The sequence below is a fragment of the Haliotis rubra genome, unplaced genomic scaffold (genome assembly GCF_003918875.1).
Source record: "Haliotis rubra isolate DU_JTF1 unplaced genomic scaffold, ASM391887v1 Scf187, whole genome shotgun sequence".
In the NCBI taxonomy this organism is placed as follows: domain Eukaryota; kingdom Metazoa; phylum Mollusca; class Gastropoda; order Lepetellida; family Haliotidae; genus Haliotis; species Haliotis rubra.
In genome coordinates, this window is record NW_025765858.1 from 657,653 (window position 1) to 682,856 (window position 25,204).

The window sequence follows — 25,204 nt, forward strand, 5'->3', positions numbered from 1 at the left end:
ATTTTGGCCCACTATTTAAAAATAAATAAATCACACTTTCGAAGTCAATGCATGCACTGTCTGCATACAAAATAAAATTCAGCATAACTTACATAAAAGACATATGCAGTCAGCTTACTCAAACAAAAATATAAGGTCTATTAATTCACAGGGGGCGAGGACACCAGGCAGCAACTTATCTAAGAAAACCTGCTCAACAAGTATTTAAACACGTGACCATATATCCTTGATTGAGATGAGCCCCATCCACATCGTGTCAGCTACCTGCAGTTACAAGGCGCACACGGGGATAATGGCACTGTTATACTTAAGGTAGGAATATTTGTTTTGTTTTGTTTGTTTGTTGTTTAACGCCGCACTCAGCAATAATACAGCTATATGGCCTCGGTCTGTAAATAATCGAATCTGAAGCAGACAGTCCAGTGATCAACATCGTGAGCATCGACCTACGCAATTCGGATACGATGACATGTGGAGGTGGTGGTCAGTGTGTGAGTGAGTGAGTGAGCAAACTTGGGTTGCCAGGAACCAGCTCTATCCCGGAGTCACCTCGGGGATGTTTGTTTCTGTTTCCAGGTTCAATCCATTCCTTGTCCTGATTGTCGGGATTCATCTTGGAACTCTTGGCCTGTATCTCACGTTCAGATCATCGTCACAGAACGTCCTTGCCCTGCTTATAGGTGAGTGAAGATTTGTTGCGCTTCATTACATCCGAGTAACATACCTTTAAACCCTCTATGCAGAATTGCCTACCTTGGCTGACAGGATCCACTACAAAGTATTGTATCTTTATATGCTTTCAGAACGATTGGTGGGCATTGTCTGCACGTTGGCCTGTGTGGTAGCAGCAGACATATACACATCCAAGCCCGTACACTCCCATACATGGAGTTCCATGCTACAACAATACGTCGGCTTCAAGAAGCTCCTCATCCAACATTACCATCTCAAGAGAAAGATTTTAGCTCCTATGCAGGACGTGAAAACCGCCCAGGCTCACCTCCTGAGAGACATCCTCAATCAAAGAGCAGAGGTGGCCTATGGTAAAGATTTCAAATTCAGTGACATAAAAACGGTAGAGGAATTCCTCGCCAGGCACGCACTAACCACTTACATACACTATGACTCGTACGTGTCTCGTGTGGTTGATGGAGAGCGTGATGTCATGTTTCCAGGAGCTCCCCAATACATCGTCCTTTCTTCGGGAACAACCTCAGGAAAAAGTAAGAGACATCCAAAGGATATGAAATGTTTCGGTAAAATGAGTTGGATGTATCTTGTCTATCTCAGAACCACACTGTTCCGGTTTCGACACATGTCAAAGCTGCAATTATGGCATGATATCCGTGTTAAACCGTCCATCACCAAGTCAGATCTGGGTGTTCCTATGGGAGGCGGAAGTGGGTCAGCATATTTTATATGTCCCTTCTCTGCGTCACCACCCGAAGTGTACACCATGGGAAAGGAGAAGACGGTATTGTATCTTCACTCGTTATTTGGGCTCAAAGAAAAATACGTGACACTCTTCAGTTCAGTGGGAACTCCGACTGCGCTCATCTTCTTTAAAACCATTCAGAAGTACTGGAAACAGTTGTGTGAGGATATCGAGTCCGGGACAATAAACCAAGCCATTGACCTTGAACCTGGCATGAGACAAAAACTACAGACGTCATTGACCCCAGATCCAGAAAGAGCCGATGAACTTCGGAAGATATTTCGTAAAGGAACTTCTCACTTCGGTCCACTTGTGTGGCCGAACTTCGCAGCCCTCCAAGCTGTGGGAACTGGTAGCTACTCGTTTGCAGTGAGTATATAATTAAGACACCTGGTAATGTACCTCTGGACATTTGTTGTTTTCTAAATTCAGATCATTCAGGTTCAAATTGAGCTAATCTCCTGACTAAGAAAAGAATGAACATATTTATGGTCTCCCATAAAATTAACGGAATATTGTCAAAAATAGCGTAAACCCCATAACCCTCACCAAAATTGGTAATACCCTCTATGTTTTCGTGTCTGGAGTAAATACTCAACATTATCAATTAAGTCTGATGTGGCAATGAATTACATCTTATGTAATATGCGCATGGAAGTTCAGCAAGAGGAATTATCAGCTGCGTTACAAAAACAAACATCGATCAAAGGATTAACCGATAACATGCTGATTGATTAATTGCTTTTATCTTGCACGGTGGATTTGTCAAAAGGTAGTGATTATGCACGTAGATTAACTAATCTATACTGAACACACCCTGTCGTAAAGTGCCCGTGTAAAATCAACGCCCTTCTTCAAAGGAATAACCGCCAATACATTGATTGCTTGCTCATTATTCGCTAGCTAAATTACTTTTTTAAAGAACGGCGGACATCGTGCAATAAGTTGCCAGGTGTGCTATCTTGGGTGACTAATGAGACTATACACCAATGTGAAAAACCTAAAACGAAAAATTACTTTTTCGCATATTAGACTGTTAAAAGACACATGACATGGAACAGGATACTTTGTCAGCTGCAGATGAATGGCATATCGATCCTTAATGTGTAGATTGATGGATACATTCCTCGAACAAAATGTAATAGCCTGACATTGTTGCTATTACTTTAGTCTGTTTTAATTTTGATATTTGCATTTTGATTTTAATTCATTTCTTGTAGCATTCAACAATAATTTTTTCGCCGTGAAGTGTGAAGTTTTCGGGCGTGTGTGTGAAATAATATATAGTCGACGTTGACAATCTATAAAATGTCTAGATATTGCTGTCATGTTATAAATTCGCAATACGTATAAGCAGATCATGTGCATTTTGTTAAGTTTCAAAATGCATACAAATATGATTATAAACTAATTAGGAATATAAGACAAAATATAGAGACGTACATTGACATAGTTATTTTTCAGTCTTAACATTTTTTACCACTGGCAGATGGCTAAACTTCAAAATGTTTTCATTTGTTATCAGAATAATGAAGATGGAAATGTTATCGAGTAAAAACGATTTCATCTTTGTTGATCAATCTATATACTTACACTATCAACTGCGTTTGCGGATGGCGCAGCAGAGGTCACGAACCAGTCAAGAATTCTCGGACATCATCCGGGTACTCACGGGAGAAAATCAATAACAAAAGCAACAACCAGTCCACGGAAATTGCTCTAGGATACCGCTTGATGGTAAGACGGGTACTAGTTTTGGTTGGTACCTATATTTGCTTTCCATTCTATCATTAGACAGAGCTTTTGAAGAAGAACTTTCTGGGAGGGGTGCCAGTATCATCTAGCATCCACATCTCGTCTGAGGGCCTGTACGGTGTGAATCTGCACGTGGAGGATCAGACAAAGACGGAGTACACAATCCTGCCGTGTCTGAACTTCTATGAGTTCATACCCGAAGACTGTATAGACAAGGAGGACCCTACGACTCTTCTAGCTCACGAGGTAACCTAGTGGGTGAGATGTGGCTATGTAACATCCTGTTTGTGTGTGTTTCTCTGTACGTTGGTACATTTGCAAGTGAATGATGGACATGTTTGTGTTTGTCTATCGCCACAGTAAACAATATTTCAGACCTGTCTGTAAATAATGGACAAGACAAACCATTATGTGAATGTATTTTTCCAAGAGACTTCACGCCGAGTTGAATAATACAGTAGAGTGCAGTTATACTCTTAGGTCGTTATAACCCAACGCTCATCCACACGTTCACTCTGTGATACCCCATGCTGCCTTGTACATTTACTGTCTTTGATATCCCCTTACTCATTTGTACATGTACACTCTGTGATATCCCCTTACTCATTTGTACATGTACACTCTGTGATACCCCATGCTCATATGTACATGTACTCTCTGTGATACCCCATACTCATCTGTACATATACACTCTGTGATACCCCATGCTCATCTGTACATTTACACTCTGTGATACCCCATACTCATCTGTACATATACACTCTGTGATACCCCATGCTCATCTGTACATTTACTCTCTGTGATACCCCATGCTCATCTGTACATTTACTCTCTGTGATACCCCATGCTCATCTGTACATATACACTCTGTGATACCCCATGCTCATCTGTACATTTACTCTCTGTGATACCCCATGCTCATCTGTACATTTACTCTCTGTGATACCCCTATGTAGTACTCCATGTGGTTATGACCTATGTAATACCCCATGCACAACCGATATTTACTCGCTATAAGTCACTGTGTTGATCCGAACATTTATATTTTGTTATAGTCGTAACTGTAGTATGCCAAATTCATCTACCCCCTGTAATACACCGTGTTCATCCATATGTTTACAACCTGTAACGAACCATGTTGATCTCAGTCTGTCTATGGTTTTTTTACCCTATGTTCATCCGTATATTTACCTTTGTTTAACCCCCATAATATCCTAAACTATCCCCCTGCAGGTTGAGGTCGGTGAGGAGTATGAGATGGTGGTGACGACATGGATGGGGCTGTACAGATACAGGACCGGGGACGTCGTACGTGTCAGCAGCTTCACGGGGACGACTCCCAACTACACCTTCTCCCAGAGGTACGAAGATATACTGTTACAGGTTTTTTAGCGGTTTGATGTAATAATTAATGTTCGTTCGTTTTATCTTGAACGCCGTACTGAGCAACAGTGCCTGTAAGTATCGCGAGGCGCTACTTCCGGTGCTAAGCTGGTTCCTGGCTCCCTTTGCGTGCGCGAAATTAGGATATGCGAGACGGGTCCCAGCTAACTTCCGGTACCAGATTTCCGGTGACAAACGTATATTCAAAAACCAGTTCTTTTTCCAAACATGACTTTACTAGACCGAACCAAATGTACAACTATGTTTGGCTGTCACAGCTGTGGACAGTCGTAATAATTGGCTAGTTTGGGGATGGTTAGATCGGATAATTGGTTATCGGTTCTCACGGGCCCTTATGGAGTCTGCAGATAACTGAATCTGGATCAGACAATCCAGTGATGGATGCTCTGAGCAACGATCAACATGGTTGGGTGGATAAACTTTACATGCTGCCCACCAATACGGCGACACGCCCATAACAAACACATGGAAGCCGACCACGTGATGGACAATCCAAGAACACAATCTCCACAGGTTTCCTTGATCTATCAGTCACTCGAATTACAATCTAATAATCGACTGACGTAAATATGGTGGCTGAATAGGGTCATCGCTTTCTCGCCTTAAAATTCGGAGGCGAGAAAGCGAGAAAGCGATATCACGAGACGAGAAAGCGATATCACGAGACGAGAAAGCGATAACACGAGACTTGAAAGCGATAGCACGAGACGAGAAAGCGATAGCACGAGACGAGAAAGCGATATCATTGCGCGAGAAAGCGATAGTGCGAGAAAGCGAGAAAGCGATAGAGCGAGAAAGCGAGAAAGCGAGACGAGAAAGCGATAACGCGAGACGAGAAAGCGATAACACAAGACGAGAAAGCGATAGCACGAGACGAGAAAGCGATAACGCGAGACGAGAAAGCGATAACACGAGACGAGAAAGCGATAGCACCAGTCGAGAAAGCAATACCATTACGCGAGAAAGCGATAGAGCGAGAAACCGAGAAAGCGATAGAGCGAGAAAGCGATATACCAAGGCGAGAAAGCGATAGAGCGAGAAGGCGATAGAGCAAAAAAGCGATATACCAAGGCGAGAAAGCGATATAGCGAGAAAGCGAGAAAGCAATAGAGCGAGAAAGCGAGAACGCGATACAGCGAGAAAGCGATAGAGCGAGAAAGCGATAGAGCGAGAAAGCGATAGAGCGAGAAAGCGATAGAGCGATAGAGCGAGAAAGCGATATTTCACATAATTCTGCCCTGTCTGCACATGACGTCTAACCTGCGTATGATTTCATCCAACAGGAGGCTTTATTTTCATTTAGTTTAGTCGTATAGAAACAACATGAACATGCTTTCAAATTCTATGGCACTTTTCTAATTAATCCTTTAACTTGTCCAAACAATAATCCAACAATAACTCCAGAAACCGAGTGTGTTTTCGTTGAAATAACTGAGTGCTCTTAAAAAGTCTGTAAAAAGGATAACAATCATTTAATTTATTGTTACATCACTAATTAAAACCTGGATTAATTCCTGGCTTACAATTCTTTATTGTCATTTCCCTTATTAAATGCCACCATTGTTATCTCATTATTCATGCCGGGATTAACAATCCCTGGCTTCAATTTGTCCATCCACCCTACCAATTTAGCGCTAATTAAGTACTGGCTTCCCTTGTTATCTTATCACTGTTGTTTTAAATGTACGTCTTTAGCTTTCTGTTTCCTAGTTTCTAGTCTCTTCATTCACCTGATGAAGTATGAGAATATACTCCGTAACATCGTGTTCCAGTCCGGTGTTAAACAACAAACCAACCAAATGAACTCCCCGTCGGGCTTTATTGTTTCAGTGATGGAATTTTTATACACCCTGGGCCTTTCATCTGGTCTTTTTATGTGTGCCTATTTCACACATACATATTTCTACTTTTATGTGAAAAAGGTATTGTTCTAAATGTATGTGCCATCGTCTTCCATACTTCTACAAGAATGGGTTGTCTACATACTTATATGTCTGTCTGTCCCCATATCCCAACTATCTACTTGAGACAGTGCCACAAGTCATCGACCGACGTGATAGGTGTTTAACAAAAACGTAACATAATTATTACTTGGGGAATAAAGCACTATATCATAAAACACCTGTATATTGAAAATAATTTAGTTTAGATGGGCAGTTGAGAAGTTGGACGTAAGAGGGTTGGGAAGTTAATTGCGTGTAAGTTCAACTAAGTAAGTAATGTAAAGTATATTGTGACTTATTGGTTGTGAAACGTGCGGTGTGTGACCTTGACATTGTGAGTTAGTCTGGATAATCGAGTTTACACTGTAATGTGTGGCTGGATAGGGATGTTTTAAAGGGTTGATTCTGAATTTAAGGGTGCTTTTTTTTGTTTGGTGTTTTGATATTTTGTTTTCAGACCCAGTATAGTAGTTATTGAGTAATTTGGTTTCTTCTAGTAACTACTAGCTAGTAGGTACTAGTCTTTGCACCTATGGCTTTTTTATATATTGTAAGGAGTTTAGATGGGGATAGAGAAGGACGGGAGCGACTCACTCCAGTGTGTACATGATAAATGTTTTGTAGATGTGTAGGAGGGTTTATTTGGCTGCAGTGACCTCAATGCTCACAATATGAAACATACATTTTAGAAAGTCCGATATGCTCATGTGGACTAGTAAAAATGAGCACAGTTTTCACTTTTTCTTTACTTGTCCAATATATACTGTAACTCGAAATAACATGTACTGTTACCAAAATGGATATACATTAGACTCAGTACTATTCGGAAATGCCCATGCAACTGCACCTGTAAATATGCAGATTCTTGAATCTGTTCATTTATATATCGTAAAATCAGGCAGATTTGACGCCCTTTTCTCATTTGTCTGCATCCCAGTGAATGTCACCTATTGCTCTCATTCGATTTGAATCGTTTTGACATGAGTTGACCAAGTTATAAACAAGATGATACAGGTAGATAGTTCCATATATTGAACGAGTTTCAAGTCCTCCTCTGGAAACTAAAATGTTACGAAAGGTTAATTGGATACACCCGTCACCAATCACTTTTTCAAAACCTATGCGACCACGTCCTGCTGTAGCCTTTACTTTACTTTTATTCTCAATAGACCACCAATAGTGGTATAAGAGTACATATCACACACATCAATTACTACATACAGTCAAAATGGCGGCGGGGGGTAACAATATATTGTAGAAAACCAGTTGTTGGTATAACATGTCTATTATCTAACTTTTGTCAGAAGAAAACATGGCGGAAAAGATGGGTTTTGATAGATATTTTGATGGCAGAACAGGTTTGAAATTGGCGGACCAAAATGTCGCTTACATTAAAATAAAGGAGTTGTATATCCATATAACTTTCCCCGTTGTTCAGCACACCAACTTCTAAATGCCACCCAAAGAAGTTCACTATATATGGCTAGACCAGCGTTTAACTGCGTACTATTTTCAGCTTTGATTAGACGAACGTTTGACTGCATCCTTTTATTTGCTTAGATTACACCATTGACTGTGGAATGGTTCTGTTACTACATTGAGGTACCAAGGTGCTTTACTGTCACGTGCGTCTCCTCTATCTTTGGGTAGGAGCGAATTGGGTTCATGTAGGTGAAGTTCTTCAGTTAATAAATTTCATCGTCTTTATTAATTCAAAGAAACTACAGCTGTATTTTGATCACCCTGAAATACAATAAAGTGACATGAACATAAACGGTTAAGTTCCCATGCCTCATTTCTAATTCCTTCACCTATAACCAAACAGCGAGAATTGATAATTATTTTTGAATTGTCTACATACGGCTCATTTATAGTGTCACATCCTTCAAAACTCTCTGAATGTGATGTATATGTAATAAACTGAGCTGCAAAAGAAACGCAAGCTCCAATTTGTTTGAAATGTAAGTGTAACTCACCATTCCATTGAGTTGGAACTGAACTGATGGCGTACAATATGGCGTCACAAAACCATCAACAATGAACCTAAAACATGAATATTGCTCTCAGGCGACATATATTTAAATTCACACACTCACTCAGTGATTTTATTTTAGGATGATGGTTTGGATGTGGTTGATTGTCTTAGTGCTGGCCACTCATGGTGGAAATCACCACTCGTCACAATGCCTTATTTGTCATAGGTCCCTCCCGTTCATCTGGCACTTCCGACACATTTGTCACACAACATCATAATTCAAAGAAAACCATAGAAAAGAACCAGTCAGACTAGAAAATTCGGAAACTTTTGGAAGCAGTACACATCAAGAAGATACGATCCGCTCTCAACAGAGATGAAGGATAGTACATTCCCAATGCCTACCATCACTTGATAAAGTAATCAATAATATTTCTTGTGTACATTATCTGTTTCAATTCAACTATGTACATCAAACCCATCTTTTGTATATACATCCACCTGGCCTCCTATAAATTCTAATTCAGTCCTTGTATATCACCCTTCTGGCTTCCAATCAACTTACTCAATCTCTTATACAAGCGTTGTACATCAACCTCATTTAATGTATAAACAACTCATTCCCTATCTACTGTAATAACAACTCCTGTATATATTCTCTCGATTTGTTACTCATGTATCACTTGCTTGACAACGACATTAGAACCTATGTCGAAACATCGCCTCCACAAAATAAAAGAAGTTGTATATCCAATATAATTGTCATTATATTTCTTCAACTCAACTTCTAAAATGCCCATCAAAGAAACAATTCAATTGGTTGGTGTGATTAAGTTGGTGAAGACAATTCGAATCCAGTCATGTCATAAAATATGTACTTCCTTAAGTCACATCAGAAAATGAACGTTTCCGTTATTTCACGATATGACTATTGCATACGTGCAAATTGCATGTCAAAGGAAAGTCTACATCTCTATTATATATTCTCTAAACGTCAAGTCATACACCGCCATTCGTGGGCAAGAACATTACTGAAAACCATTTAATACTATCCAGAAATTACAATGGCGACTGAGCTCCCGTTTGTAGTCGATCATGCGCAGACAGCACTGAATTGTGGGTAATATCGCTTTCTCGCTTTCTCGCTCTATCGCTTTCTCGCTTTCTCGCACTATCGCTTTCTCGCGCAATGATATCGCTTTCTCGTCTCGTGCTATCGCTTTCTCGTCTCGTGCTATCGCTTTCTCGTCTCGTGCTATCGCTTTCTCGTCTCGTGTTATCGCTTTCTCGTCTCGCGTTATCGCTTTCTCGTCTCGCGTTATTGCTTTCTCGTCTCGCGCTATCGCTTTCTCGTCTCGTGTTATCGCTTTCTCGTCTCGTGATATCGCTTTCTCGCTTTCTCGCCTCCGAATTTTAAGGCGAGAAAGCGATGGCCCTAATCAGCCACCATACATAAACCACACGCATCGTCAAACGTTGGTAGCTTGGAATATATTTTCTCCATGGAGGATGAATGTGAATGCATAACAACAAGCGATGTTTTATATCCTGCAGCTAGGGACTTTCTGTGGCTTATAGCTACTGGGTACCCGGTAGAGCTATGTCCCCATTGGGGCTGAGATTCCTTTTGCGCATTGAGCCTCGAACATACATAACATGGCTTGTTAAAAAACTAGAAAATTGTGTAAACGAAAATCGAAACTTGTGTAAAAATATTAAAATCAGATGGGATCAAAATCTGTAATGAAGTCTGCAAAATTTACATTACATGTATTGTTCCTTTACAATTAAGAAAGGTTTCTCAGTTTTAGAAGCGATTAATTTGGTGTTGTGTTCTTCGACCAGAATATCTTTGATATCTTTGTTGTCCGAAGCACAAAATGATTATGCCGCTTTTAGCAATATTCCAAGGATATCACGAAGGGAGGCCACAAGAAACGGGTTTGACACATTGTACCCTTGTTAGGATCGAACTCCAGGCTTCGGCATGTCAATCAAACGCTTTAACCACTAGGCTAGCCCACCGCCCCAGACACAGAAAAGATGAATCTGCTAAACGTGTTGCCACTATTTCTTCAGATCTTCTGACTTTCTCAATAAGTACCCTGAGTTCTTGTTCACGAAGGCCGTTTACGACGCTGCTAGAACGTGGAGGTCAGGAACATCGTTATACAGCTACATGGCATGTATGAACGAACACATCGATGACGTAACAGGTACCAAGTTTCATAACAGTTCCATATGGTATATCATCTAAGATGTAATAGCAGTGATTAAGCATTGACAAGTCAAGTCTTCAGACAGTCAGTATCCAAACGCATTATCTCCCTTACAGCCCGTACCAGGATTCGGTAGAGGGCGTGAGAGTCGATTTAAAGCAATGGAGCATTAATTCATTAGAACTTTGCAGGAGGGGGGAAGGGGTGAATTATATGGTAGCATGTGTATGTAAATATGTACGTGTGTTACATATAGGTGACGTTTCCTGTGAACGGTGCTTCTATATATTTCTGGAGCTTGAAGATGACTCTACCTTATCAGATGAAGACAAAGAAAAGGTATGTCCTTGTTTCAATGGGTGAGGGAGATATGACTGACGCAGCTTTAAGCAGTTGCAGAACATTCCTGGTGCTCAGAGGCGCGTTCATTGACTCCTTGAATATTAAGCAAGTAATATATATCGAAAATCAGACAACAACATCTACAGAGTAATCTCGCCTGACCACCCGATCCCCTTAGTCGCCTCTTACGACAAGCATGAGATACTGAAGATCAATCTAACCCGGATCTTCACGGGTTCCTTCATAGCATGAGGCAATGCATTACATCGGGGACGCTATACAAATAAGTCGGTTTTCTGACAGATGTGTAAGTCTCATGTATAGTCCCTAGCTACAGGCACTGACGCCACCTTACAACAAACAGATGATATATTATATTGACTTTGATGACTGAAAATGATATTACACAAAAGGGTGTTTATTTTAACAAGGTATTGACTGCCTTGAGTATTTCAATCACTTGGAGAAGGATCTTTACAATGTTTCAGGTTGACGTTGCATTACAATCCCACTTTGAGTTCTACCACGAAATCCGCTCCACGAGTGTGTATGTCGACCCTGTAGTGATCCAGGTGAAGTCCGGGACGCTTGACGTCATCAAGCAGGTCAGCTGTGACCTCAACTCAAAGGCTGCAGTACAACAGTACAAGTACCCGAAGTTTACGACGAAATCACAATTGATACAAATCCTGTTGGCAAACAAGTTGTGATTGTTAACTGTGACAATATTTATTTTCCCGAGAATGGAGAAATAAGAGACTCTTGAAGTACTTGGTGCCCTAAAGAACCTTGGACTCTTTTAGTACTTGGCGTCCTAAGGAACCATAGACTCTCAACAAATTCCTCTGAATCCTTTTGAGAATAATTTTGTGAAGGTTAAATGGTGCTTACATTCTTGTTGGGTCTATTTTTGGAGGATTTTATAACCGATTCCAAACACTGCTGTTTTTCGCTTTTAGCACACAGCGCTTGTAGAGGTTTTGTAAAGGTTAACGCAACTGTCCGAAACATAAATATAATATTTGTGAACTATTGTGCGATTGATTTGTTACTAGTATTAAACTGGCCCGTTGATTGTGGGCGATATATTCCGCATTTGTGAGCACATGTAAGCGTACAATCTGATAAACCAGTTGTGGGGAGGGATGCATGATGTAGGTCTACCGTTCACGAATATTGCACTTGCATAGCAGCATGTGTGTGTGTGTATGTGTATCTGCTTGTACCTATCCTGACTGATGTTGTGTAGTGATGACCCAATGGGATACCATGTCACCGTTTAACGTGGGTACTTGACTCAGTACACAGTGCACAGTACCGATATTCTGGGCGTCCGGGTCCTTGTCTTGTGCCCTTGGTGCCAAGCGTCAGGAAGGGTAACATCAAATACCATCTTTAACAAGAATATAATGTCGTTGTTAAAGTCTCCATATCTCAGACAAATTGAACGCTGGTGACAGGCGCTACACAGACGTGTACGTCAAAGTCATCCCCAGCCACAGAAACTGCCGCAATTACGCATAGTTCTCTAGGAAGAATGACACCTGCAAGGCTCCATGGGCAGGTTGGCCCGTGAAGATCGGGGTTAGAACTGGCCTTCAGTAACCCATGCTTGTTGTAAGAGGCGACTAACGGGATCGGGAGGTCAGGCTCGCTGACTTGGTTGACACATGTCATCGCCTCCCAATTGTGCAGATCGATGCTCATGCTTTTGATTCGTGGATTGTCTGGTCCAGACTCGATTATTTACATACCGCCGCCATATAGCTGGAATATTGCTGACTGTGGCGTAAAACTAAACTCACTTGTATGACATGTAATAAACCATGTTCAGACAGTCAGTGGGTCTGGTAAACATTTATTTAATCCATGTAAAGTTTATAAGTGTGTGTGCACTTTTGTACATAATAGCTGAAACATTAACACAACTTAAAACGGCATTTTGGAAAATGTGAGCTATACTAGCAGTAAATAGTGAGTGAATGAGTTTACCTTTACGCATGAACTTCAATCTACGCAATTGGGATACGATGACATGTGTCAACCCAGTCAGTCAGCGAGCCAGTCAGTCGCCTCTTTCGACAAGCATGAGTTACTGAAGATCAATTCTAACCAGGATCTTCACGGGTAGCAGTAAATATAACATATAACTTTTCCTACAGGCTGTGTCACATTTTGACACACAGAACAAGAAGGATGCAGATTGAGTGAAGTTAAACTAATGTATAGAATTGGTCCCACGTTAATCACAGTGGACGGCGAATCGAAAAGCACTTACTTTAAACATCATCCCAACTTATAAAAATGTATGCAAGTTAATGTAATTCGCGAACATCAGACATCAAACAGAGACATACAATTTGGATAATGTTGGTGTCGCTAGTCTTGTTGCTCATGAAGCTGAACCGTAATGAATAGGATCGCCACAATAGACCCGGCTGGAAGTGCAGTCTATGTATGGATTCCTATGAATCTGTAATGTTCAGCAGTTAACAAAGTCGAGGTCAGCCAGCCTCACGAGTGGGACACGCAACAAACTTAGTCCTTGGCTCACAGCAAGAAAAGTGCCTATCTTGCAGTTAAAGAGCCAGCCCAGTATCAGTATGACATCTTCCACCCTCCAGCTTTGGAACCAGCCACAGAGTGACCTTGTTACTGGCAACAAACAATGTTTTACCCACTGCTACACTCACACAGTCCACGTCTAGTGAGTGAGTTTTGTTTTACGCCACACTCAGCAACATTCCAGCTATATGGCGGCGGTTTGTACATAATCGAGTCTGGACCAGACAATCCAGTGATCAACAGCATGAGAATCGATGTGAGCAATTGGGATCCAATGACATGTGTCAACCAAGTCAGCGAGCCTGACCACCCGATCCCGGTAGTCGCCTCTTAAAACAAGCATGGGTTGCTGAAGATCAATTCTAACCCGGATCTTCACGGGTATCAGTGCAATCCTTATAATGGAAGGAAGATGGTTCATGGCCAGGCAGGTTGCAAACATATTATGCTCACAACACATCACGAGTATTTGCGGAGTGTTTGACACGAGACGGGCGGATTCGAGAGTTGTCATGACATAGTACATGAAGGTTTAAAAAACCAAACTTCAGTTGAACCTTCTCTCAGTGGGAGTCCCTTTACAAAGGTCTCCCTGTTGTCGCTGTCTATTCATGGCCCTTCTTATTCAAACCTCACATAACAGTTCGCCGAGAAAGAGCGTAGTGACATCACACCGTAAGCCGGATAACGCCAGATTCACCTGCATATAGTATTAGATGACGGTTATAATCTAAACAGTAGGACTCAGTTCTACGTTTTTATTTGAAAACAAAAGAAAACAGTCGACAATAAGTTACGACGAATCCCGAATTGATACGAATCCTGTTGGCAAAGAAGTTGTGAAGTTGTGGCAGGATTTCTTACCTGGATATAGAAACCACGCCAGATGTCTACCAGGAAACCCATTTTTTTTTGTTGCGAAACAGTTTGTCAATGCGAAACTGGGTTAAAGTGTCGTTTAATTGCTGTGTTTATCACTGCTCTCACTGTTGTGTTCTTCACTCAATGATTATTCAGAATTTGCCACTGCTTCCAACTGATTATTTTATCGCATGTTAGAAGTTGGTGAGTGATCTCACTAATCTCACTCACTCACTCACACACTTTGCGAAACATGAATTGTGTACGTCCCAACTTCTAAAATGCCACTCAAACATGTAATCCAGGCGAATTTTAAACATGTCACATCTTCGAAGTCAATTCATGCATTGTCTGAAGACATATGCAGAATAACACAAGGCAGACGTTGTCCGCTCACTCAAATAAAAATATTTGCACTATTAATTCACAAAGGGCGAGGAGACCTCGCAACAACTTATATAAGATAACCTGTTCAACAAGTATTTAAACACGTGACCATATGTCCTGGATTGAGATGGGTCCCACCCACATCAGTATCAGCTACCTGCAGTTACAAGGCGCACACGGGGATAATGGCACTGTTATACTTAAGGTAGGAATATTGGTTTTGTTTTGTTTGTTTGTTGTTTAACGCCGCACTCAGCAATATTACAGCTATATGGCCTCGGTCTGTAAATATTCGAATCTGAACCAGACAGTCCAGTGATCAACATTGTGAGCATCGATCTACGCAATTCGGATACGATGACATGTGGAGATGGTGGTGGTGAGTGAGTGAGTTAGTGAGTGATCCCGCTCTATCCCGAAGTCACCTCGTGGATATTTGTTTCTGTTTCCAGGTTCAATCGATTCCTTGTCCTGATTGTCGGGATTCATCTTGGAACTCTTGGCCTGTATCTTACGTTCAGATCCTCGTCACAGAACGTCCTTGCCCTGCTTATAGGTGAGTGAAGATTTGTTGCGCTTCATTACATACTAGTAACATACGTCTGAACCTGAGAGTATAATGCATGTCTTTGTTGTGTGTATATGTGTTAAAGAGTTTTGGAATAACCTGAAACAGTACATACATAGAACATGTGATATCGATGTAAACTTTTCAGTTTTTGAGATACTGTTGGGTATTGATACTGGACGCAAGTTCCTCAATCACATTCTTCTAGCAGCTAAAATATACGATTATATATCGAGTTTAAAACTTTAAACGTTTTGTGAAAATTCTCAAGGACACTATATCAATTGAAGAATATATCTCCAAATACACCAACAGTATGCATAAATTTAAAAGTAAAGGCCGAAAGAACTGCTAAAATATGGTGTGTACTATACCTATTATGGGAAAAGGATCTACCCCTTCTGTCATGAACAATTGTGGAAATTGTGCAGTATTGTAAATGGCTGAAAGGAATAAAATGTATAAAAAAACAACAAAACATACGTTTAAACACTATGTGCATAATTGCCTACCTTGGTTGACAGGATCCACTACAAGGTACTGTGTCTTTTTATGCTTTCAGAACGATTGGTGGGCATTGTATTCATGTTGGCCTCAGTGGTAGCAGCAGACATATACAGATCCAAGCCCGTACACTCCCATACATGGAGTTCCATGCTACAACAATACGTCAGCTTCAAGAAGCTCCTCATCCAACATTACCATCTCAAGAGAAAGATTCTAGCTCCTATGCAGGACGTGAAAACCGCCCAGGCTCACCTTCTCAGAGACATCCTCAATCAAAGAGCAGAGGTGGCATATGGTAAAGATTTCAAATTCAGTGACATAAAAACGGTAGAGGAATTTCTCGCCAGGCACCCACTAACCACGTACATACACTATGACTCGTACGTGTCTCGTGTGGTTGATGGAGAGCGTGATGTCATGTTTCCGGGAGCTCCCCAATACATCGTCCTTTCTTCGGGAACAACCTCGGGAAAAAGTAAAAGACATCCAAAGGATATGAAATGTTTCGGTAAAATGAGTTGGATGTATTTTGTCTATCTCAGAACCACACTGTTCCGGTTTCGACACATGTCAAAGCTGCAATTATGGCATGATATCCGTGTTAAACCGTCCATCACCAAGTCAGATCTGGGTGTTCCTATGGGTGCCGGAAGTGGGTCAGCATATTTTATATGTCCCTTCTCTGCGTCACCACCGGAAGTGTACACCATGGAAAAGGAGAAGACGGTTTTGTATCTTCACTCGTTATTTGGGCTCAAAGAAAAATACGTGACACTCTTCAGTTCACTGGGAACTCCGACTGCGCTCATTTTCTTTAAAACCATTCAGAAGTACTGGAAACAGTTGTGTGAAGATATCGAATCCGGGACAATAAACCAAACCGTTGACCTTGAACCTGGCATGAGGCAAAAACTAGAGACGTCCTTGACCCCAGATCCAGAAAGAGCCGATGAACTTCGGAAGATATTTCGTAAAGGAACTTCTCACTTCGGTCCACTTGTGTGGCCGAACTTCGCAGCCCTCCACGCTCCGGGAACTGGAGCCTTTTCATTTGCTGTGAGTATATAATTAAGACACCTGGTAATGGATCTGTGGACACTTGATGGTTTTCAAATTCAGACCAAACCATCTGCGTGTGTGTGTGTGTGTGTGTGTGTGTGTGTGTGTGTGTGTGTGTGTGTGTGTGTACAGAGGGGCGGACAAACGGATGGATAACGCTTTGGTTTACAACTGCACCAAATGTTGATCGGTTGGTCAATGACAGGGTCAGACTCTGTCAGATTCCTTACTCTACGAGGGCTGTGGGGTAGCATAGTGTTAAAACGTTAGCTCGTCACGCCGAAGACCCTGGTTCGATTTCCCACATGGGTAAAATGTGTGAAGCCGAGTCCTGGTGTCCCTCGCCACGATACTGCTGGAAGAGCGCTAAAATCAGTGTAAAACGATACTCACTCACTCACTATTAGGTACTCTAGGCTTAAGATACCGCTTGTTGTCTTCCTTGGTATAAACAACAAGGAGAGTTCTATGGATATACACCTTCTTTAATATGATAACGGTGTTAGTAGCTACACCGAAACGTCGCTCATATCATATTAAAGAAGGTGTATATCCATAGAACTCTCCTTGTTGTTCATCACACCACCTTCTAAATGCCACTTAAACAAATTCCTTGTTATAATCACTAAGCCCTGGAAAGACGAGTACTAGTTATGGTTGGTGCCTATATTTGCTTTCGATTCTATCATTAGACCGAGCTTCTGAAGAAGAACTTTCTGGGAGGAGTACCACTATCATCCGGCGTCCATATCTCGTCTGAGAGTCTGTACGGTCTTAACCTGCACGTGGAGGATCAGACAAAGACGGAGTACACAATCCTGCCGTGTCTGAACTTCTATGAGTTCATACCTAAAGACTGTATAGACAAGGAGGATCCTACGACTGTTCAGGCTCACGAGGTAAGCTCATGTTTCTGTGTTTCTCTGAATGTACATTTGAAAGTTAGTGATGGACATTTTGTGTTTGTCTATCGCCACAGGCAACAATATTTCAGTAGTATACATAATAGGGGTTTTGCCTCAAACTCCTCTTAGAGGTTTATTTCGGGTTAATTAAGCTCAATGACCCATTAAAAGCCGAAACCTGCGACAGGAAATGCACGACCGAATACTTTGGCATACACATGATGTTTATCAGAAATGGATTCGTAAACAACACGTGTTCAGTATGCGGTATTGAAGTGGAATGCCATTATGGTTTGTGCAAAGCCCATAGAGCAGACGTCAAGAAGAAAGATTAGCTCAACGAATGTAATCGACTACTCAGAATGAAAAAAATCATTTTACCTATTAAAGAATAAATATGAATAAAACAATATAAGGATAAGATTTACTACAGCCCACGAGGCTACTGGAAAGGAAGCGAGCGCTGTCACCAAGCTTGCCGAAGTCGCAAAAGTCTCCGAAGAGTACCACTAAGGCTTGGTTGGAGAAACAAGCAGTATGGCAAATTTACTTGCCAGCTCCTCCATACATCCCGAGAAGAAAGTTCAATGTATCAACAGCCAATTGAGTTCATCAAACCGACCGTTTGTTTCTACCGCACGATTGGGTGAGACGCAAAATGTACAAATATGCCCTGACCGTGATGGATGTGGCCAGGCGCTACAAAGAAGCCGGACCATTAACAGCAAAAGATTCGGCTCAAGTGGACTAAGGCGCTGGAATGTATACTACTCACACTTTGCTAAGGATCACAAAAATCCACAACTTGAAATTGTATCCATTTAAAACTGGATAAATTATAATATGGTAACCCCTCTTTAGGCAAACATACACTTTAATCTAACCTTATGCACCTGATACGTGAGTAACCATAAACATGGTTCTCAGGCCACCAGTCAGCCATTTTGCAAATCATGGAACCAGTCACTGACAAGTATTCAACACCTGTCAATAGCAGGTATGGGATCCACAAAATGCAATTACATACTGAGACCTAGGATCCATGCTTACAATAAGCATAGATATTTAAACCAAATTTGACCCTACATCATAGTTTTCTCTTGAATCCATGATTCGATGCATAGCAAAGTGTGAATAGTATATTTGCAAACGAAGCCCTTTAATGTGGCCTGCAGAATTACAAGTACGTGAGTGTTTTAGCTCGATGTCACAACTGCTGTCCAGACACAAAGTCGAGGTTAGTCGCAGTACGGTGGGAGCGCATTGCAGCCAAGCCATCGTCCAGAGATTCAACCGAACGTTAGCCGAACACCTGTTCAGACACCATTACGCCAAGAAATGGCGACGCACGAAAAACGATCAATGGAATGGGTAGCGTGATATATATCCCCTCTTCATGTTCCATTTATGCTTGAGAACGGTACGAGAATCTGTATCGAAACGTTGCACTCACGAATAAAAAAAGTTGTTGTCCATAAAGTTTGTTCTATATTGTACTTCCCAACTTCTAAAATACCACTCAAAGAAGAGGTTGTTCAAGCGCGTTGGAGTGGACGTCGATGGCCTCAATATTTATTCAGCCCTACGTCGAGTGATTAATCGAGGCCAATTCACCACCCTGTATGACCCTGTATGACAATTCACCACCCTGTGTGACAGTTTAGGTTTTTATGGGAACAAAACGGTTACAACTTCTCATGGATGCATATACGTTATAAAAGTGTCACCCATCGATACTAAACGATGGATGGCATGTCTCACGACATAAGCTTATGTATTAAGTGAAAAAAACTCTGTTCAAGAGCGATGCTTCATGGATAAAAGACAATACTTTTTCGAAATAAACCTCTCAGGAAAATTTGCGGCAAAACCCCAATTGTGTATACTACTATTTCAGACCTTTTCTGTTTATAATGGACCTGACAAACCACGATGAGCATGTCCTTTTCAAGAGACTTTACACTCCGGTAAATAATACAGTAGACTACAGTTATAACCAACGGGACCACCAATTTTAGTTCGTTATAACCCTCAGGAGCGCTTGGGTACCCAAGATGTAAAGCGTTCGCTCGTCACACGGAAAACTCTACATGGGTGCAATACGTGAAGACAAATTCTGGTGTGCTCAGATCCCAGTTGCATAGATCGATCCTCATGATGTTGATCACTGATTACTTACAGAATATTTCCAGCAATAAAGCTGGAATATTACAGATGCGGCGATAAACAGCACACAAACCAAACCACACCAATCATGACCAACACATTTTGACCAACAAATATAGTAGTTAATGCGCCTGGTCGTCATACCAAACCAAATTTATCCTATATATTCAAACATACCCTCATCTGTACAGTTACCCTCTGTTATACCCCATGCTCATCTGACCATTCACCCTCTGTAATATCCATTGCACATATGTACATTTAACTCTCTGTTATACCTCACGCTCATCTTTACATTTACTCTCTGTTATATCCCATGCTCATCTGTACATTTACTCTCTGTTATACCTCATGCTCATCTTTACATTTACTCTCTGTTATATCCCATGCCCATCTGTACATTACTCTCTCTGATACCCCATGCTCATCTGAACATTAACTCTCTGTAATACCCCATGTTCATTCGTACAGTAACCCTCTGTTGTACTCCATGTTCATCTGAACATTTACTCCCCGTAATATCCCATTCTTATTTGTACATTTACTCTCAGTAATATCCCACCCTCATCTGTAAAGTTACTCTGACCATCCGTAATATCCAATGCTCATCTGTACATTTCCTCGCAGTGATACCCCATGCTCATCTGTATATTTACTCGCGGTTATACCCCATAGTCATCTGAACATTTACACTCTGTGATTCCCCGTCCTCATCTGTACACTTACTCTCTGTGATACCCCATGCTCATCTGGACATTTACTCTCTGTGATACCCAACACTCAACTGAACATTTACTCCCCATTGCTCATATGTACCTTTACTCTCTGCTATAGCCCATGTTCATCTGTACATTGACTCTCTGTTATATCCCATGCTCATCTGGACATTTATTCTCTGTTATATCCCATGCTTATCTGGTCATTAACTCTCTGTTATCTACCATGCACATCTGGACATTAACTCTCTGTTATATCCCATGCTCTTCAGGACATTAACTCTCTGTGACTCCCCATGCTCCTATGTACATTAACTCTCTGTGATATACCATGATCATCTGTACATGTAATCTCTGTGTTATACCAGGCTCGTCTATACATTTACTCTCTGTGATACCTCATGCTCATCTGGACATTTACTCTCTGCTATAGCGCATGCTTACCTGTACATTTACTGTCTGTGATACCGCATGCTCATCTGTACAATTACTCATTGTTATATCCCATGCTCATCTGGTCATTAAATCTCTGTTATATCCCATGCTCATCTGGACATTTACTCTCTGTTATACACCATGCTCATCAATACATTTAATCTCTGCGATACCCCATGCTCATATGTACCTTTACTCTCTGTGATACCCCAGGCTCATTTGTATGTTTACTCTCTGTGATACCCCATGCTCATGTGGACATTTACTCTCTGTGATACCACATACGCTTCTGGACATTAACTCTCTGTGATACCCTATGCTAATATGTACATTTACTCTCTGTGATACCCAATGTTTATCTCTACGTTTACTCTCTGTGATACCCAATGCTCATCTGTACATTTACTCTCTGTGATACCCCAGGCTCATTTGTACGTTTACTCTCTGTGATACCCCATGCTCATGTGGACATTTACTCTCTGTGATACCACATACTCTTCTGTACATTTACTCTTTGTGATACCCTATGCTAATATGTACATTTACTCTCTGTGATACCCAATGCTCATCTCTACGTTTACTCTCTGTGATACCCAATGCTCATCTGTACATTTACTTTCTGTGATTTCCCATCCTCATCTCTACATATAATCTCTGTTATACCCCATGCTGATCTGTACCCCCTCATCTGGACATTTATTATCTGTTATACGCAATACACATCGGTACATTTACTCTCTGTGATACCCCTTGCTCATCTGGACATTTAATCTCTGTTATCCCCCATGCTCATATGTACATTTACTCTCTGTGATACTCCATGCTCATCTGGTCATTTACTCTCTGTGATACCCTATAGCCATCTGTACATTTACTCTCTGTGATACCCCATGCTCATCAGGAAATTTACTCTCTGGGATACCCCCTGCTCATCTGGACATTTACTCTCTGTGATACCCCATAGTCTTCTGGACATTTACTCTTTGTGATACCCCATGCTCATCTGTACATTTGCTCTCTGTGATACCCCATGCTCATCTGTACATTTGCTCTCTGTGATACCCCATGCTCATCTGTACATTTACTCTCTGTGATACCCCACGCTCATCAGTACATTTACTGTCTGTGATATCCCATACTGATGTGTACATTTACTCTCTGTGATACCCCATGCTCATCTGTACATTTAAACTCTGTGATGCACCATGCTTATCTGTACATTTACTCTCTGTGATATCCCATGATCATCAGGACATTTACTCTCTTTAGTACCCCGTGCTCATCTGTACATTTAATCTCTGTGATGCACCATGCTAATCAATACATTTAATCTCTGTGATACCCCATGCTCATCAGGACATTTACTCTCTGTGATACCCCATGCTCATCTGGACAGTTACTCTCTGTGGTACTCCCTGTTCATCTGGACATTTACTCTCTGTGATTCCCTAAAGTCATCTGGACATTTACTCACTGTGATACCCAATGCTCATCTGAACATTTACTCTCTGGGATACCCCTTGCTCATCTGGACATTTCCTCTCTGTGATACACCGTACTCTTCTGGACATTTACTCTCTGTGATACCCCATGCTCATCTGTACATTTACTCTCTGTGATACCACATGCTCCTATGTAAATATACTCTTTGTGACATCCCATGCTCATCTGGACATTTACTCTTTGTCATATCCCATAGTCATCTGGACATTTACTCTCTGTGATACCTCATGCTCATCTGTACATTTACTTTCTGTGATACCCCACGCTCATCTGTACATTTACTCTCTGTGATACCCCATGCTCATCTGTACATTTAATCTCTGTGATGCACCATGCTAATCAATACATTTAATCTCTGTGATACCCCATGCTCATCAGGACATTTACTCTCTGTGATACCCCATGCTCATCTGGACATTTACTCTCTGTGGTACGCCCTGCTCATCTGGACAGTTACTCTCTGTGATTCCCTAAAGTCATCTGGACATTTACTCTCTGTGATACCCAATGCTCATCTGAACATTTACTCTCTGTGATACCCCATGCTCATCTGGACATTTACTCTCTGTGATACCCTATACTCATCTGTACATTTACTCTCTGTGATACCCCATGCTCATCTGGACATTTACTCTCTGGGATACCCCCTGCTCATCTGGACATTTACTCTCTGTGATACCCCATAGTCTTCTGGACATTTACTCTTTGTGATACCCCATGCTCATCTGTACATTTACTCTCTGTGATACCCCATGCTCATCTGTACATTTGCTCTCTGTGATACCCCATGCTCATCTGTACATTTACTCTCTGTGATACCCCATGCTCATCTGTACATTTACTCTCTGTGATATCCCATACTCATCTGTACATTTACTCTCTGTGATACCCCATGCTCATCTGTACATTTAATCTCTGTGATGCACCATGCTCATCTGTACATTTACTCTCTGTGATATCCCATGCTCATCTGTACATTTACTCTCTGTGATACCCCATGCTCATCTGTACATTTAATCTCTGTGATGCACCATGCTCATCTGTACATTTACTCTCTGTGATACCCCATGCTCATCTGTACATTTACTCTCTGTGATACCCCATGCTCATCTGGACATTTACTCTCTGTGATACCCCATGCTCATCTGTACATTTACTCTCTGTGATACCCCATGCTCATCTGTACATTTACTCTCTGTGATACCCCATGCTCATCTCATCTGAACATTTACTCTCTGTGATACCCCATGCTCATCTGTACATTTACCTTCTGTGATACACCATGCTCATCTACTCTCTGTGACATTTACTCTCTCTGTGATACTCCCATGCTCATCTGCTTTACATTTACTCTCTGTGATACATCCCATGCTCATCTGGACATTTACTCTCTGTGATACCTCCATGCTCATCTGGACATTTACTCTGTGATACCCCATGCTCATCTGTACCTTTACTCTCTGTTATACCCCATGCTGATCTGTACCCCCTCATCTGGATATTTATTATCTGTTATACGACATACACAACGGTACATTTACTCTCTGTGACACCCCTTGCTCATCTGGACATTTACTCTCTGTTATACTATAAGCTCATCTGGACATTTACTCTTTGTGACATCCTATGCTCGTCTGTACATTTATTCTCTGTGATACCCCATGCTCTTCTGTACATTTACTCTTTGTGATATCCCATAGAAATCTGGACATTTACTCTCTGTGATACCCCATGCTCATCTTGACATTTACTCTCTGTGATATCCCATACTTATCTGTACATTTACTCTCTGTGATACCCCATGCTCATATGTACATTTAATCTCTGTGATGCACCATGTTCATCAATACATTTAATCTCTGTTATACCCCATGCTCATATCTACATTTACTCTCTGTTATACTCAATGCTCATATGTACATTTACTCTTTGTGACATCCCATAGCCATCTGTACATTTAATCTCTGTGATACCACATGCTCATCTGTACATTTACTTTCTGTGATTCCCAATGCTCATCTGTACATTTACTCTCAGTAATACCCCATACTTTTCTGTACATTTACTCTCTGTGATACACCAAGTTCATCTGTACATTTAATCTCTGTGATGCACCATGCTCATCTGGACATTTACTCTCTGTGATACCCAATGCTCATCAATACATTTACTCTCTGTGATACCCCATGCTCATCTGGACATTTACTCTCTGTGATGCCCGATACTTATCTGTACGTTTACTCTCTGTGATACCCCATGCTCATCTGGACATTTACCCTCTGTGATACCCCATGATCATATGGACATTTACTCTTTGTGATACCCCTTGCTCATCTGTACATTTACGCTCGATTATGCCCCATGCTCATCTGTACATTTACTCTCTGCAAAACCCCATCTAATCTGTTCCTTTAGTCTCTGTGATACCCCATGCTCATCTGTACATTTACACTCTGTGA

The 25,204-nt window shown here is 41.3% G+C and overlaps 2 protein-coding genes across 2 annotated transcripts in view; both read left to right on the top strand.

Moving 5' to 3' along the window:
• The first annotated feature begins 202 nt into the window (after positions 1 to 202).
• On the top strand, positions 203 to 14,522 carry LOC124274038 (probable indole-3-acetic acid-amido synthetase GH3.9). Its single transcript, XM_046709365.1, has 9 exons — positions 203 to 312; positions 577 to 680; positions 804 to 1,804; positions 3,230 to 3,436; positions 4,424 to 4,551; positions 10,592 to 10,728; positions 10,988 to 11,070; positions 11,562 to 11,802; positions 14,496 to 14,522. The coding sequence occupies exons 1-8, from the start codon at positions 236 to 238 to the stop codon at positions 11,781 to 11,783; spliced, it is 1,959 nt and encodes a 652-aa protein (XP_046565321.1). The 5' UTR covers positions 203 to 235; the 3' UTR covers positions 11,784 to 11,802; positions 14,496 to 14,522.
• Positions 14,523 to 14,866: 344 nt separating this feature from the next.
• LOC124274039 (indole-3-acetic acid-amido synthetase GH3.3-like) overlaps positions 14,867 to 25,204 on the top strand; it is a 32,072-nt gene continuing 21,734 nt past the window's right edge. Inside the window, exons 1-4 of the mRNA XM_046709366.1 lie at positions 14,867 to 15,091; positions 15,339 to 15,442; positions 16,017 to 17,017; positions 17,713 to 17,919. Coding sequence (XP_046565322.1) covers positions 15,072 to 15,091; positions 15,339 to 15,442; positions 16,017 to 17,017; positions 17,713 to 17,919 — 1,332 coding nt within the window. The 5' untranslated portion in view covers positions 14,867 to 15,071. The remainder of the gene's footprint in view (positions 15,092 to 15,338; positions 15,443 to 16,016; positions 17,018 to 17,712; positions 17,920 to 25,204) is intronic.